General features: G+C 38.2%; 2 protein-coding genes across 2 annotated transcripts; one reads left to right on the top strand and one right to left on the bottom strand.

Moving 5' to 3' along the window:
- Window positions 1-847: 847 nt before the first annotated feature.
- Window positions 848-4,550, top strand: hand1 (heart and neural crest derivatives expressed 1). The gene is made up of 2 exons (XM_005800359.2): window positions 848-1,634; window positions 4,398-4,550. The coding sequence occupies exons 1-2, from the start codon at window positions 1,146-1,148 to the stop codon at window positions 4,491-4,493; spliced, it is 585 nt and encodes a 194-aa protein (XP_005800416.1). The 5' UTR covers window positions 848-1,145; the 3' UTR covers window positions 4,494-4,550.
- A 3,270-nt stretch (window positions 4,551-7,820) lies between these two features.
- sap30l (SAP30 like) lies at window positions 7,821-15,114 on the bottom strand. Its single transcript, XM_005800360.3, has 4 exons — window positions 14,184-15,114; window positions 12,437-12,559; window positions 11,449-11,547; window positions 7,821-9,239 (listed from the first exon to the last, which is right to left on the bottom strand). The coding sequence occupies exons 1-4, from the start codon at window positions 14,367-14,369 to the stop codon at window positions 9,111-9,113; spliced, it is 537 nt and encodes a 178-aa protein (XP_005800417.1). The 5' UTR covers window positions 14,370-15,114; the 3' UTR covers window positions 7,821-9,110.
- Window positions 15,115-17,461: the final 2,347 nt, after the last annotated feature.

Raw genomic sequence — 17,461 nt, 5'->3', positions numbered from 1 at the left:
AGTAGTGAAGCACAGAAATGAATGTATGAAACATGGTCTAAAAACAAACAGAAAAAAAATATGAATTTTATTTTTGAAGTACATTAAACTGAGCACATGCGATATAATGTGAAACATACATTTTAAGATTTTTTTTTTTTTTACTTTTTAAAAAATACATTAAAATGGACTCCAGATATGTGAAAACATACACAGCAAAGTTTGTTTTAAATGTGAAAGTATTCTTAAAAGACTTGGGTAAAATAAGTGAAGAAATGAATGGAAATAAATAAATAGAGAATTTAATGTATAAATAAATAAATAAATAAACAAATCAAATAAATAAAAAGATAAATAAACCGATTATTGTCATAAAATGATTGCGTGTTGTTTCAAAATAAAACTAAATCTGCTTCATATATCAGCTCCATGCAGGAAATTCTTACATTTAAAGAAAAAAGCCAATATTAGTCATTGTGCTAATAACTTGTAAGAAGAAATTGTAATAAGAACTTAATATTTTGAGAAAACGTCTGTCATGTATGAAAAGAGAGAAAACTTGAAAAAGAAAGAAAACATAAAGAACTCTGCCATCCTTTACTATCTACAAGCCTTGTGGCTCGTAAAATTCTTTGCGCGATGAATCACAAAAACTCTCCGAATTAAAACGTCAATGACCGAAACAAAAAGCAAGGAATCAAACTTATGCCTGTACATGTAAACCTGATGCCAGTGAGGCAGATGTTTCGGTCCCTGCGTTCTGGTGCCGTGATATTCTGGCACCATGTTCTTCCAAACCTCTCCAAACTCTCCTCCCATTTCCTCCATTGGTTGCCTCTTTCTCACGCTCACATCCAGCTCATATAAACCTGGGGCCTCACACCTTCAGCTGGGTCAAATTTCTCCTGCAGGTCACTGCGTCCTCTTCGTGAAAAGAGGTTTCATCTGGACCGTGGCGCATCGCTGACGTTTCATCCCTGGAATACTTTTTAAGGCTGAGCTTTTTAAGAATCTTGGACCATGTGAAATAAATCGATTTAAGCTTGTAAATGAATTTAGGAGAGTCCTCGACTAAGTTTCGAATGAGTTCTGCTCGCTGGTGATCCCCGAGCAGAGACGGTTTAGGGGGGGGGAGGCGAACGAGCGCATTTTCTTCCCGGCACAGCATGAACCTCATCGGGGGCTACCAGCATCACCACCACCACCACCTGATGCACGAACCTTTCCCGTTCGTCCAGCGGTGCCACCAGGACGCGCCGTACTTCCAGAGCTGGGTGGTGAACCACGGGGAGGTGCCCGCGGACTTCCAGATCCAGGCGCCCTTCACGCCGTCCGCGGAGCTGGGCGCGCATGGAGCTGCGCACGACGGCCGGCTCGAGGGGCTCCAGCCGGGGATGGGGAAGAGGAGAGCGTCCGGGCCGAAGAAGGAGCGCCGCAGAACGGAGAGCATCAACACGGCTTTCGCGGAGCTCCGGGAGTGTATTCCCAACGTTCCCGCAGACACCAAACTGTCCAAAATCAAAACTCTGCGTCTGGCGACCAGTTACATCGCGTATCTGATGGACGTGCTGGCCAAAGACTCCGGCGAGACGGAGGGCTTTAAGGCCGAGATTAAGAAATTTGAAACGCGGGATTTGAAAAGGAAACGAGAGCTGGTGAGTTATGTTTGCTGGAGCCTCTGGGATTGTCATGAGTTTGGAAATTATTCCCAATCCGAAGCATTTCTCCCCTGTATTTCGGTAACTTATTTTCGCAGCCTGTAAGTCTGAGTCAGAGTGAAAACATCTGTAGGCCTGGAAATGTTTACAGAGCGCTCTGACTAAACTGGAAAATCTCCTGAAATACGGAGCTTTTTTTTTTTTTTTGCGTTCAAAGTTTTTTTTGTCTGTGATTTTAACTGTTAGAAATTACGCACAAAATTTCCGAATAACATAGATAAACTATGACACACGGAATTAATTTATCTAAATTAAAAACGTTAGGAAATCATTTGGAAAGCTAGACTTTTAATACTTAAAATTTAAGAGAACAAAAAAAACCATGCAGTGTATTTTAAACCTGTCAAAGTATTGTTTTTTTGTCACTTATAAGTAAACACACTAATAAAAAAAACAAAACAAAAAAAACCTTAATCTCATTGTTCGATTCCAATAGTGACATTTTAGGGATTATTTTAAACAAATTCCTAAAAAGGACGAGCTGGATCAACATCAGAGTTCTTCATAAACATCCACTTCCACTGATTCACTTTTAGCTAAATTAAACGCCTGAATAAACACAAATAAGCTGTACAGCTTGTAAGCTTTACTTTATTTTACATAACACACACATGTTATGGCTGCAAACTACCTTGACAGAACCTGATTATTGCTTGAAGTTGCTATTATTAGTCAGACTGTGACGTTATTAACGGGCCTGGGATGAGGAAAAGCTTCATTTGCATGATTTAGAACAAGATGAGCTGCATCAACTCTAAACAGGAAAACACTGAACCAGCAAACAAAACTGAACATGTGCAACTTTCAAATACACAGGTTAGGAGCTGAAGTACACTGACGAAACAAACAATCATTACATTTGGTCTCACTGTTTATATCAATTTTATTTTGGTAGATTTGACTCAATAATTCAGACGCTATGTCAGCATAACTGATTAAAACCCTTGAATTAATTAGGTCATTTGCCAACTCATTTTAACTAAAATACTTACATCCTCACAAATATTGTTTTCTCCATCGTATCTCTATTGAAACAGTTGACAAACGTCATACCTGATGATCAAAACTAAAATGTCACAGCAGCAGCTCTCAGAGCCAGGAGGTTCAGACTTGGTTTTGGCACTGCTGCTGATAAAGCTGTTAAAGCTGTTAAAGCTGGATAGAAACTTAAATTCTTGCTCCATCAAAGAAACTTTCTCAACCACTAACTCAATGACTGCTCTTAATTTTTTTTAATTCAGTAGATTTGTTTGTTAAAACCCATATTAACCTGGCATCTTTCTGTTCTGAGATGTCATTGACATCAACACACGACAGATACAGTTGACTTGTTAAAGGGCCGACATCTTCAGTGAAATTCTAATCTAATATTTGAGCAGGATGTGTTACAAAAATTTAATTAAGCAGAGTATTTAATCACTATTAAACAATTAATATATATTTGGGAAATATTTATCATATCCTAGAAATCCTGTTCATATTGTAGCTGAATATAAATAATTGACATTGTGCATATCAAACTCCATAGATTCAGATATAAAGCATCTTTTAGCGTCTAACTGGCATCAGGTCCGGTTCAGGCCAATTATGATGATCTGCATAACATTATTGGCTCCGCCCACTTTTTCATTAGTGACATATTTAATTACTTAAAAACGTAATAAATAATTTGTGTGTTTGGTCATGAATGAATGAATTAATTAATGAATTAATTAATTTTGTTTATTATCATTCCACAATTGCACAACAAATTCAAAAATGCTACTAATCAATGTGTTGCAGTTAAAACTTTAAAAGAAAAGCTAAACAAGTCAGTGTTAATGGTTTATTCAATTGTGGCACTTTCAGAACTCCATAATCTTTAGTCGTGACAATGTGCTTTCACCCCATTGGTTGAATCCAGATTTAGCCAAAACAAAGCACGTAAAGCCTGGTTAGCCCATTGAATCAACCCCAGCCGTCTTCCAACCACATTAAGGGATCAAATGACGTTTTTATTTCGGTATCTTTCAACTTGTTAATGCCAAAACCCAAATTTTCCTCGGTTAGTGTATTTTATAATCATTCGTCCTATAAAAATGTCTACGTCTTTATGAGTGCACATTTAGACGGAAAACAACTTTATCTTATCCATTTCTTTATAAAAAAAATCTGGTGTTAAGAATTTAATCCACTTAATAGTAGTGAAAATAAACATGGTTGAAATTTGACTAAGTTTGATCTAAATTTAAGAAAAGACAGACGCTGAAGTCTGGACTTGGTTTGATCATTTGATAAACTCCGATAACTTTACGCATCCACAAACTTTTATTTGTATTTTTTTACGTTATGATAGAAAGTGACGTCGATTTTTCAGTGTGAATTTAGCAAATACTTGATCAGGGAGCAGAGTCCAGATATATGTTCAAAATTCAAGTCTATGGATTCCGTGGCCCATGGATTCGGCACGAAGTGGGTCCGAACTGAAACATTCAGACAGAGAGCTGGCAGAGTCCAAATGACACTGATCAGAGAGGAAGACCTGCTCTAAAATGAGTCAGCCGCTGCTGCTGCTGCTGCTGCTGATGATGATGAAGGTGATGATGATGATGATGATGATGATGATGATGATGATGATGATGATGATGATGATGATGATGATGATGGTGATGATGATGATGATGATGATGATGTTGATGGCGCTGTTTTTGCCTCCCGCAGACCGACGGCCTGCAGGAGACTTTTGGAGGCGAAAAGAAGGTGAAGGGCCGGACCGGGTGGCCGCAGCAGGTCTGGGCCCTGGAGCTCAACCAGTGACCTCCTCAGAAAAGACACACACACACACACACACACACACACACACACACACACACACACACACACACACACACACACACACACACACACACACACACACGCACACACACACACACACACACACACACACACACACACACACACACACACACACACACACAGACACCGACTTCGGCCGAACACACCGCTGTGCATGCGCAGTGATGCGCTAAAAGGGAGAAAATCAAAGGGCAACGCGGATAGAAGGAGCTGCAGATGCGCTGCTCATTACTGTGTACCCCACTATAACAACAACAACAACAATAATAATAATAATAATAATAATAATAATAATAATAATAATAATAATAATAATAATAATAATAATAATAATAATAATAATAATAATATAGAGATATTTGTGGTATTTTTGCTTTTTAATTGTTTCACTTTAGGTCTTCACTTCAAAGCAGATGTTGGCAGAAACATCTGTCCGTGTTCTCTGGCCTTCCCTGGTTTTTGTCCCTCAGAGCAAAGAGTGCGCAAAGCTTTCTTTTTTTTTTTTTATCTCAGTTGATTATTGCAATAATAACAAGGTAAGAAATGCGGTACATTTGAGACATTTATTTCATTGATTCGTAATCTTTACCGTTGAAAAATGTTTAACCAATCACAAACCGTTTTCATCGTTTAAGAGACTTATAACGTTTTGCTGTCGCTTTTCTTTACTCGCACCTGTAAATTACACAAGCAGAAAGCGGCTTCGCAGCGACTTCTCACTGTTCAGGATTATTTAATTTCTAATTTAACCTGGACTTAATTTAAGTACCGAGTTCCGTTTTGACTTGACGGCACTAAAAGGACATCATGTTCTGGCTTTATTCTGACTCTGAATCCGCGGTCATAACCAAGCGGTGGAAACTCTGCAGACTCTTGTTGTTGTTGTTGAATGAATTGAATCTACCTCAGTACTTTAATAAATGTCACTGTAGAGGAGAAAAACCAACCGAGAGTGAGACACTGACATTAACGCAGCTTTTCACTCCCGACATGTAAAAACGGTCAATGTAAAAAAAACAAAAAAACAACAAAAAAAAAACGTGGAATAAAATGTTTATTATTGTGCGCAATGTTAATGGAAATGTGTGTTAGATGTGAAGGTATATTTGTTTCCATAAATAAATGGATTATTTCATGACATTATATTTGGAACTCCAGTGGTTTTGTTCATATTAAGCGTCAGATTTTACTGTAACAAAACTACATCATTTATGTGGACTCATAAGCTCTTATGAAATTATTTTTCAAAGGCTAAAAACTAAAGTTTATGAGCGTTTTTTGTTCTTAAGTAGATGCAAAAATGAAAATGTTATTTTTAATCCATGTTTTTGTTGCTGCAATTCTCACTTCTGGAATCTCCACTGGTAGAAAAAAAAAAAAAAAAAGCTGCCACACTGGCAATTTATTCTGCACTTTGATCAATTTAATTTTGGCTTTTATATCTCAGATCATGTTTGTCTCGGAAGGCACTTTTAAATAACTGAAAATATTGAAAATATTTTAAAGCGTTTTGGATGTCCCGGTTTAGTTTTGTATTTATTTTACAGAAAATAAACACTCATGTATTTACTGAGAAAGTTTCCAAACACTCTAAAAAGCTCAAATAAATCCTGTTATTTCAGAGGGACCAACAGGGACCCCTGGTGGTGGTTTTATGTCTCTGAAACTTTCCAGATATTTTATTTTTTCAAGAGGTTGTGAACAGTCTCTATCCTACCAGCTCTGAGAAACTCTCTCTGCTGCGTTATTTTAAATAAAACACGAGATCGTTTTCTCTAAAGGCAAAAAGATATTCATCTACTTCCCATCCTCTCAAGCCAGGTGCTTCTGCCAGACACCGAGACGATTCTGAAAGTTTATATCTATGAAACGTCATTTCACCTCATGCTTTCTCAGGATAAGGGATTACGTTGACGTGAATCTCATCGTTAGGAGTTGCACTTTTCTTTTGGATTAATTTGAACTCTATTGATCTGACTGATTGGTGTTGGGTTTGAATTCAAACTTCTGTTTCACTGTAAACTTTCGAGAGATAACTTTTGATGGGATCTGAAATGTCAATTTTCATAACTTGGCAGTTTCTCGAGTACAAAAACAAACTTCTTCATGTGCTTCTAAATTTATTCATTTTAGTTTTCCCTACAGACGTTTAGGTCATTTTTTTTTAAAAAGCAGACGAGTGATTTTCAATAATCAAGTTAAAGTTGAATGTAAGGAATAATGCTTATATTATTTAAACCTATTTTGGTTTGATCACATGTTATACAGGCCAATGGATCTACAGATAATATATAAATATGTATCCAAATTCAGGAACCATGGGGAAAAAAGAACTGTGGCGACCCCTAAAGAGCAAAACCAAAAGGAGAAGAAGTCCAAATTCAGAAGCTGGATCTACTTGGCTGATGTAGGCCGGGTCCTTCACTGACCCAGAAAACCAGAAGTGACCAACTATGAAATTGGATGACTTAGCCTTTACATTTTGATTTCCCACCGTCCCCTCTTTCAATGTCCTATCGCCTAGCAACCGAGACAGTACTAAACACAAACTAGTAAAAGTGGAGCTCCAAATCTTGCTTGTAATTTTTGTACAGCCATTTAATATATATATATATATATTTGAAACTATTCTCCGTCTTCTGCTTCATCCGTTATCGTTATATGAACTATGATCTCCTGTTCGACCCACAATGAAACTCGATGGTTTAAGAAGGCTACATCAGACTCGTCTCTCAAATTAAGCGAAAAGAACGAATTAAAGTCGGCCGCATTCGGTGAAGCCATCATCGGATCTGGAGAGCATCGATGTGACGCAATGTGCGACACTCGAAGGATGCAGACCCTGAATTTGACCGACGCTGTGATGAGCGGTGCTTTTAAAAATTAATAAGGTTTGACAAAAACAACATAAATGCACAACTGTGAAGTACGCTGACAAGAAATGAGTTGTTGATTGGCATAAAAAAAAGCATGGACTGGTATGAAAGGTAACACTAGTTAGGTAACTAGTTTAGTCTGTAGCCTCTCAACTGTAATTTTAGAACACTCAAGGTTATTTAGTGTTTTTCATGACAGAAAATTATTTGTAAATTGTCAAAGCCATGTTTTATTTTATTTTTTAAAAATAATTATAAAAAAGTCTAAAAGCCTTTCAGCTGAGTGGTAGAGTGCAGCAATAGGTGCAGGAAGGTTCAGCCATTTTCTTTGTTTGGTACCTCAGTTGTTAAGTTGTGAAACAACCATCTCCTAAAACCTTAGGTTCTCCTGGAAAAAAAACCCTAAAATCTCTTTTGCCTGTACAATACATTTATTAATAATATTAAGAGCAGTACGCAGCCATACTTAAATATGTTTTCTTCTCTTTTCTTTCTAATACAACAGTCAGCATAACGAGGCATGACCTGTGTGTTAATAAAGACGGATGTTATCTACATGACACTAAGAAACCTACAAGCAAAAAAAAAAAAAAAAAAAAGGAGGTACCACAGACTGAAAAACAAAATAAAGCAAAGAAAAATGCAACAGAAATCCTAAAGTGAGTTCAGTCCACAAGAACAGCTGGAGGACGATGGTTCTGAAGAATATGACGGCTTCAGCCGGCCTGCTTTCCCTTTCTGCAAAGCAAACCAGATCAGAAGGAAACTGCTCGTTTCACATTATTATTTCAGATGGAAATGAAATGTGAAGACTATAAGAATTTCTGTAAGTTTGATATCAAGACAAACATTCCCCAGTAATCAATTCTTACAAACTGGGAGAAAAAGTTGGACAACATCTTCCTGTTATTCTTCTGAAGTATAAAAAAAAAACAACCTTCGATTTCCAATTTTATACCGGTGGAGGTTTCGGTTCATTGTTAAATATGCAGGCATCTTCAAACAACACGTAGAATAAAAGCAGAACTAAAAAGAAAATCCAACAGAAATAAATCAGTGTGTACCCACAAAACAAATGCTCTACTGAGGAAAGAGAGGCTCAAAGCGCTGCACCAATCCTCACCATCCAGTCACATTCCATCTGAAAACAGGCCAACAGAACTGGTTTCAGGTATTTAAATTTCATTTTACACATTATTTCCGATGATGTGATTAGATTTGAGTTGGAAAGCGAACCTGAGCCTGGACTGTGTCCTTTTTCAAACATGTCATTTGTTTCAACCTCTTCCCTTCCAGCCTCCTGCTTTGAATGTGTTAACAGTCTATTCACCAGCTAAAAAAGAAAAAATAATAACCAACAAAGTGTTTTTTGTTTCTCCTTTTTTAAACTCTTAAGGCAGCAATATTATACATTTCAGTCAGCTGAGTTATTTCAGATCAGATGCTGTATTGTTTTTTTGTTTTTTTTTACAGTATTACAACGTAAATCTCCGCAGTGAGCCCTGTTTCTCCACAGACTTTATGGAGAGTTCAGTGACGGCGAGAAAGCAAACTCGTCGTTTCTCCACGTCTCCTCCAGTTCTGTTTAACGTCCTGACAGGACGGCAAAGGTTCTGGTCCGACAGTGGGAAAGGGAGCTGCTGCTGATAGTGGTGTCCAGGTTTGGTGTGGAGCTGTTGCTGGGGTTACGGAAGAGGGAAGCTTAGTCCAGTGGTTTGCCTGCGTCGGCCTTCTGGTCCAGGCGGCTCTTGCTGCTCTTCACCATGTAGATGAAGTAGGTGAGCGTCTCCTTCTCGTTCACAGGTATATTCCTGAAGTGACGACTCACGGTCTGAGGGGAAACAGGAAAGAGGCTAAAAGTGAATAAAAAGGTGGTAATATGAGGTGAAGTTCCTGAGCTAAACCGCTGCTGGACCTGGAGTCTGATTTAAATGGAGAAATATAACAAGCTGGGTCACATCACATCACAACTAGGGTTGAACCATACAAACTTAGGACATGAAGATTAAAAAAAATAATTTTAGGTAATAACCCGTTTAGCAGGACAGTGACTGCATAGCACAGCATTCATGGTGCCACCATCAAATACTGTCTTGAAAAACAAGCTGATCTGAAATTAGCTTCTTTGAGACACCAGTTACTTAAAGGGCCAGTATTGTGTAAAATCGACTTTCTTTAGTTGTACATCTTGTAAAAACTAAAGATATAAAACTTATGTTATTTCCTCATCAAAACATACCTGGGGTGTTGCCTTAATTCTTTCATGAATGTTTGAGAAGTCCTCTAAACTCCTGTGGCAACCATTCAGATGAGCAAAACGCCCGGGTGGACCTAGCCCCACCTTTGAGGTGCAGCTCCTCCTCTGAGCAACAGTTTCCAAGCTTCTACCTCTCAGAGCAGTACTGCCCTTCAATTCCCCCACTCACTACCTTCAAACTAGCCAGCAGCAACTAGCAAACACCAGGTGGAACTGCAAATCTACTGAGCTCATTATATCAGCTACTTCTCACTGCAACGCTGGTAAGAACATTGTTAAATGGTTAATAGAGGGGTTGTTATGCTGTTATAGGCAGAAAGAGGAGCAGTTTTTCAAGAGACCGAGGCCCAATTTGAAGGTGTTAAATTGTAAAGTAAAATTTTTTTATGTCATATTTAATATATACAGCATTTTTATTACAAGTGACGGTGACGGTTACTTGATTGTGGTATAAAATGAGACTATATGCCAGGAAAATACATGATACTGTCCCTTTAAAAAAGTGATTTACATCACCATCTGCACAGTAACTGCATTTAATCATATTTTAAAATGTACGTTTTTATTGGAACGCTAATGGAACCAAAGTGGAGAAAATAGTGAGAACATTTGTTGTTTTGAACATTTTTTTATTTTTATTCAACATCAATATTTAACATCAGTATTTATCATGAAAAAAATAAGCAAAAATTCTTATCACGGTAAGAGATTTTTCACAATAAATGGCAAATGTCCATCTGTTCCGGTAAATACTTAATCCTCTCCTTTGCCTTATTAAATTTCTGCTAAGGATGCAAAACAAAGAGACCTTATTTGACTTTATTGTTACAGCTCTAGAATGTTTTGGAGACTTCTTCTGGACCCAGCAAATAGTTTAGAGTAAACAATTTTCACAGCTCAAAACGGGAAGTAGTTAGTAAAAGACTGATGAATCATTTCTCCCCATTATGACCCAGCTAAAAATCATCTCAATATCTCTATTGTATATTAATTAACCAAAAGAGTTTGTGGTATGTCAGCATGGATCTGTGTCTATGCTCAAATACTGTAGTGACAACACATATGACAACAACAGTTCTAAACTGTTTACTAAGAAATAAAACCTCGTGAAATATTTCAAGTTACAATAGTGCTGCTAGACTGTTTGGGTCAAAAAAAAATGTTCAATACATGTTTTTTTTTGTCTCCCATAAACTGAATGCAACTGTGTGAGAACCTCATTTGGACGCGACTAAAATGATATGCAGAATTGAGAACATGACCATTTGGCTCCAACCATTTCAAACACATTTTATACGCATCTCGTAAATATCGACACCCTGTAAATAAAACAGCTTGTTTTTACTCGTCTATGGTAATTTCCACATCACTAACAGGCGACAGAGTAGGTCAAAGAAACATATAGAGCGCCCCCTGCTGAATTGTGTGAGAAATTACTACAAATGGCTCACCTGTCCAGAATAAATGAAGGCCTGTTTTCTAACAATAACAGACTGAAACTGACACCAAGCTTCTGAACTCTGCGGAAAATTAATTTGAAGTAGTTGGAGGTGTTAATGCAGTTCCAACTGAGTTTGAGCACGGCATACATTTTCTTTTTTTAAATCAACAGCAAGACAAAACTTTTACCATGCATGACAAAACTCAAAAACACAATAACAAGACACATTTAAGACAAACTGAAGGATCTGACCAGTCTGTAAAAGAGTTCGCAACTGAATACAGAAGATGATGTGTAACTTGCTATTGATAGAACGCTGTGTGTGTGTGTGTGTGTGTTTACCTCTGCCAGCTGGGCCTTGTTGAGACCAGGTCTGGTCTGCAGCTTGTAGTGTCGCTTGTAGCGTCTCAGCGTGTTCACCTGCAGCTGGAACAGATCCACCTGAAAACACCAACACAGTGATGAGAACGTTTTACGTCGAGAGGCAGAAGACGTATAACGTCTTCTGATCTGTTCTTTGACCACCGGCAACTTTGAGGAAGTGAACAATTGGTTTTACAATAAAAACATGTAAAAAAACCGTGTGAAGAAAATCCCCATGACTTCAGATGTTTTGGTCGTGCAGCCGTGAAACAAACTGGAATCATCACCCTTCCACCGCCGTGTGGTTTGAGGTGTTTGGTTGCCACCTGACATGATGCTGTGAATTGCTACTGAACATCTCTGTGCTGGTCTCATCTGTCCAAAGAAATGTGTCAGATAAAACTCTGCAAATCTAAATCTTGCTGGATCTCCTTCAACCCTTCCAAACAAGTCATTCTTGTTCAACCTTTTCCTGTCACGTTTTGAACTTTTACATGCTGAGACATGTAGTTTCTGGGCCGGAGCTCTTTGGTTTATTTTTGGAGTTTCCCTGAGCATCACACACTCTGACTTTGGGCTGAATTTTCAAGGAAAATTCTAGAAATAAAAGGTGTATTTTATTTACATCGTATGTGAGTATATATTATAATCTGCTTTGACTGAAAAATATTTTGTTATTTCAACTTATTGAGCAGGTTTTCCTTGTGTTTTGTGGACTTAAATTCTGCAGTTTCTCTCTCTGAAACTAGAGTTTATTTGTTAAAGCACTGAATAATAAACATACTGTTATTCACAGCATCTGAATGTTTCCATTACTTCAGATCACATGCATAATGGTAACTACCTGGTGTCCCACAGATATGCATTGAATCAAATCTTAGAATATTAACTAGTTTACTTTTGAAGCAACATTTACACATGTGAGGTGGTGTGAGAGCGTTGACTAGTCCGCTTTAACCCAGCTTACCTCAGGCACTTCCACATCGTGGTCAGGGGATTCCCCTCCATCATCACTCGTCTTCCTCTTTCTCTTGTTGCGGACGCTCTGGATGAAGTTCTTGTGAAAGTCACAGATGTAGAGATGCCGCACCTGGAAGGTAGGAAAACAACTCCAGGTCAACCATTGGAAATGAAAGCATATGTCTGCCACGATTATGGCATCATGCTATAGCAAAGATTTTAAAAAGTCGTGATTTTGAGAACACTGAAGTTCCAGAAAAAGTCACCTTTTCGAAAATACTTTTATTCACAAAAAAATATGACTCTAATATTAGGCTAACACTGTTTTAAAACAATGGGTTGACACCTGTTGTGTAGCTGACAGCAGGAAAATATCCTAGCAAATAAACCACCTAATTAACCCACTTATATCAATGTATTACTCTGTTTAAAAATCCAGATGAAATATTTATATTGAATCATTCCAGCATGAAGAAATTGCTCTTCCTGATCAATAAATAAAACCAACAATATTACACTAGTGTCTGTGAAAATACAGTGAGTGTGAAAGTAAGGCGTTTTAGCTGAAGGTTAGCATTTTGTAAGAATCCCATCCCATGTCCCACCCGCCTAGTGGAAGCATAGGCGTAAATCCTGGGGGGTTCGGGGGGTCCGGAACCCCCAATCTTGGAAAAGTCTAGAATGCTACCTAAGTGCTACCTTTAAATTATGATACTCCCCAGATATTAATTTCTATCTACTTTGTTTGTTTTCAGTTACATGCCAAAACTAAAAAAGGCTTAAAAATAAAGCAACTTAAGTTATTATTTAAATAGCCCATAACTTGTATTGGGAGCCATTTCAATAAATCAATGTTTATGAGGAATTTTATTAAGAGGAGTTACTCATTAAAACTTTTGTATTTAGAACTTTAACCTTTTGTAAAGGTGTAGCAGAGATTACATCAGTCAGACTGAACAAAACTCGTATCTAAGCAACATTTGAATTTTTATTTGACTTCTCTGCAGGCTGCTTTCTGAAAATAAAACATGTTTGATATGCATTACTAGTCATTTTTGGTCCTGCAGCTTGAATGTGGTTTAAAAACTTTTTAAACCACATTTTACATTACATTTCAATGGAACCTCGCAGACCCCCCCCAAAATTGCTCTTAAGAAGTTTCCCTGTTTCTGGTCCCCCCCAATGATGAGATGAGATTTACACCCTTGACTGGAAGTGTACAATTTCCAAGTTAAAAAGTTACCTTAGTTGTTTTCAAAGTTACTCATGTTTGTGTTTTGTAGTAGCAACGTGGCGTTTTATTCGGTCATTAAACGTGAATGTTTCCTAGAAGTAAACAGTTTCCTGCTTTGAACATTATAAGAGCTATTGTTTTACCCTATATTGCAACTGTCTGCCAGTTGTGATCCAACTTGATTCCTTAGTTGTTCAGCATCACTAAGAATCTTCTTTAACAAAGAAGTGTTCGAAAAACAGCTACATTTAGCCCTGGTAGCTTTAGAAAAGCTTACTAACCACAAAAATGAGATTAAGCAACAAACAGAAAATAGGGGGTGTGTTAGAAAAGAGTGCGACGGCTGGAAGATGAAGCGGGCCGACAGTGCTGTCCTACATAACGCCTGACGGTTAAAGTCGCAGTCAACATGCGGGACTCCGTAAACACCAGCAGATCGACAACAGCTGGGGAGTTCGAGTCCCAAACTTCTTTTTTTAACGGAAATTTCAGTAAACGATCAGAAAAAAAGTGATCTTACACTCTTGTCGATGTCCAGCTTCAGCTTCTTCTGCGATATGCTCTTCTGAATCCTCTTGCTGAAGGAGGCGTTTCCAGCCGAGCGGCCGCAGCGCTCCCCGTCCTCGATCAGACAGCAGCTCTGGCCGTAAAACGGTGGAGCCGGCGGGCCGTCGTGGCTGTCCTCTTCTGTGCTGAACCCATTCATTCTGCGCGGTTGCGGTGAAATTCAAGTCCAAGCAATAAATATTAACCAGAACAACGTTTGTACCTGACTACACGTTGTGCTGTTTTTTTTGTGTTTGTTTGTTTGTTTTTATACAAGGCGACCCGACAGTTGGCTAGCCAAGTAGCTAACTCGGCTTAGCGGCTAATCCCGGAGCTAACAGCCTTCGTCGTCTGTGTTTCTGACCGACTCGAACTGAGATGCCTCCGGGTTAAAAACATTCCACTCATCGGATTCACGGGAGTTAAAACAAACCGCGGCTAACGCTGTTTAGCTGCGGTGCTAACCGGCGGAAGAAGGTGGAAGAGCCGCTGCTGAAGCTGGATGGAATTCCTTCGGTGAGAACCACCGCACTCTGTCCCTGCAGTCGCCCGTTACTCTGTCGTCAACGACCTCATCTGATTTCTTCACTAAGTAGCGACGACTGGTCACCACAACCAAAGCAACTTTAACGGAATTCTAACAGTTGACACCTCCAAAACTGCGACACTGTTTTAGAACTGCTCGGTACAATGGAACATGCTCCGTCCGTGTGGCGGAAGTTCTTGCCCTGGACGGTGATTGGCCAACTTTTTTCCTGAAGGCGGGCTTAATTTACAAGATCTATATTTTTATTTGCTGTAACAAACATCAGTTTTCAACCGTTTTCTTCTATGGAAAGGCGTTGAATATGGCGTTGTAAACAGTTAGATCAGATGGCCTTTTAATTAGCAGCAGCACAGATAGGAAATGAAATATTTACGGTAGGTAAATTTCACAGTTAAGTTATTTTTCAAGCTTCAATATTATAGTTGGTTGATAGATAGATAGATAGATAGATAGATAGATAGATAGATAGATAGATAGATAGATAGATAGATAGATAGATAGATAGATAGATAGATAGATAGATAGATAGATAGAGTTTCCTCAAGTTTTGCCTCATTATGCCATAGTTAATATTACAAGTCTTGATTTAAAAAAAAATAAAAATAAACGTGGACTTAATTAAACACGTTTTGTGAATTACTTTCTTTTATTCCAGCCGCAATATGGCTACTGAACTGAACAGCATTTATTCTAGACTAAATAATAATGCAATCCACTTGCACATCACAAGGTGGAGACAAAAGCTCACTAATACATTTGGAAAGAAGGGCAGCAGCACAGTTCTTTGTTAAAGATTGTGTAATATTTTTGGCATTCTCAGGAATTCTAACTTGTATAAAACGAATAATCTGGAGGGGTTTATGTATTACTCTTAAATCACTATTCCAGTTTACTGAAGTTGTGTTCCTGAACAGCTCTTGAAAGTGTCACCGCAGCATTTGAATCATTTTGAGGTCTGAAGTTTAATTGGCCCACTGGACCATGTTGGCTTTCTTTTTCAGACGCTGTTGTAGACTTGCTGCTGTGTTTAGTGAGTATTGATGAGTTTAGTCCAAGATTCAGCTGTCATACAAATGACTACATTGAATCCTAGAAAACTTCCATTGAGTTCACAGTCAACTCAAAAGGTTTTATCATTAACCTTTCGTTCCCTAGAGTCTCTTGGAAACATTTACACATGTTCTTTAAGCCTTATGATCGACTAAAAAAAGTCCTGACACAGAATGATGGGGTCAGAGTTGAGCATTACTTCTTGCTACTTCTGGAAGTAGTTACAAACCTCTTCAAACTACGAGCTGTAAGATTAAGATGGGGAAGCCGAATGACTGCCAGAGTGGTTTGACAGAAAGCAAAGAAACAGCAGAACTGTACACAAATTACCTCAAAATTTCAGATGATAATATGAAAACAGCTACATTCTCTGGAAGCAGATGCATTTTGTTTACTGTGAAATGATGGTCTGAAAATGGACCACTAGTGACTGCAAGGTCTCTAGTTCCTGTAGCTGGAAAATAAGTCCAAATTATCATCCCGACAATACTGAGCTTGAGAGATAAGTAGTTTTACCGACATCATTGGTTTTCTGCCGAACCCATTCATTTTCTATGATTGTGAAATTACTATTCACCAGAGTAAGATAAAAAATACATATATATAAAGGTGCTTCACTCTTCATTGAGCCACATTTTTCCTGGAACAATTCAAATTTGCATGTCACTGTGTTCAAACTCTCGGACACATACATATTCCTTCAGCAGGTATGTGCAATTTGGAAGTGTGTGCTCATCTTCCTAGATAGGAGCCCTATCCTATCCCTTTCCTATTTATTATGTGCAAGTGTAATGAGCACGGCATAGCATTTCTAGTAAAGTTAGTGTAGTGAGGAAAACGTTTCAGTAAGTTGTTCAGATCATTGCCAGTTAGATGTGTTTGTCAAGCAGCTTCTCCTCTGCATCATGTTGTTAGAGAGGAGAACATCTTCCCTACAACATTTAAAGTTATCATTAGACCCACTAACAAGTGAAAACACACTATAATTTATCACAGATGGAGTCAAACACACTTTTTTTGAGATAAGTCACCAGTGGGCTTCACGTGACGCACACCAGTTGTTTTTGTCAGTCAGATGTCTCTCATGAAACAAAGAACCCCTTGATATTAACCATATTGTCCAATTATGACAATCTGATTTAAAATGATCCGATTGCACAGAATAAAGTTCATAACGAACACTACGTTCTTTTGTGCTTTTGGTTTGAAACAGTTCCCTGATCTCAGCCACATCCAATACCCTGAACACCCTCCCTGAAAAATGGCAACAAATTGTTACAAAAGCTTCTCTGTCAGAGAAGAGGCTGTTGTGGCAGATTGTTTCCTTGAATTTATTTCAGAAGGCAGCAATTTTAAAACCGAGCTTCAGAATACTAGCGTAATTTTGCTGTCATTTTCCAAACGTGATATTTGCTCTTGTATTCGCACTGTCTCATCTTGCTGAGCTGATGGTTTAATGTAGGGAAACAATGTAAGAGGTCACACCATAAAAGAACGAATGAAAAAGCAAAAGGCATTTGGATATCTTATCTTTTCCTGAAATGTTTCTTAACCCAGTAAACACTTTTTAAAGGGTATTTTTGATGGTGGCAGTGTGCAGGAATGTAATAACCTGGTGCCTCCCCTTGAGAGGAAAGAAATGCAGATTGTTCACT

The sequence above is a fragment of the Xiphophorus maculatus genome, chromosome 11, assembly GCF_002775205.1.
Source record: "Xiphophorus maculatus strain JP 163 A chromosome 11, X_maculatus-5.0-male, whole genome shotgun sequence".
Taxonomy (NCBI): domain Eukaryota; kingdom Metazoa; phylum Chordata; class Actinopteri; order Cyprinodontiformes; family Poeciliidae; genus Xiphophorus; species Xiphophorus maculatus.
This window is presented reverse-complemented; position numbering and strand designations above follow the sequence as displayed.

What these genes read in the sequence shown, in the direction of transcription:
- sap30l (XM_005800360.3), bottom strand. Translation starts at nt 14,369, where the DNA reads ATGAATGGGTTCAGCACAGAAGAGGACAGCCACGACGGCCCGCCGGCT. An exon ending in AGCTGGACATCGACAAGAGT is followed by an intron (nt 12,560 to 14,183) that starts GTAAGATCACTT and finishes CCTACCTTCCAG; the next exon opens with GTGCGGCATCTCTACATCTG. An exon ending in ACGATGTGGAAGTGCCTGAG is followed by an intron (nt 11,548 to 12,436) that starts GTAAGCTGGGTT and finishes TGGTGTTTTCAG; the next exon opens with GTGGATCTGTTCCAGCTGCA.
- hand1 (XM_005800359.2), top strand. Translation starts at nt 1,146, where the DNA reads ATGAACCTCATCGGGGGCTACCAGCATCACCACCACCACCACCTGATG. An exon ending in TGAAAAGGAAACGAGAGCTG is followed by an intron (nt 1,635 to 4,397) that starts GTGAGTTATGTT and finishes TGCCTCCCGCAG; the next exon opens with ACCGACGGCCTGCAGGAGAC.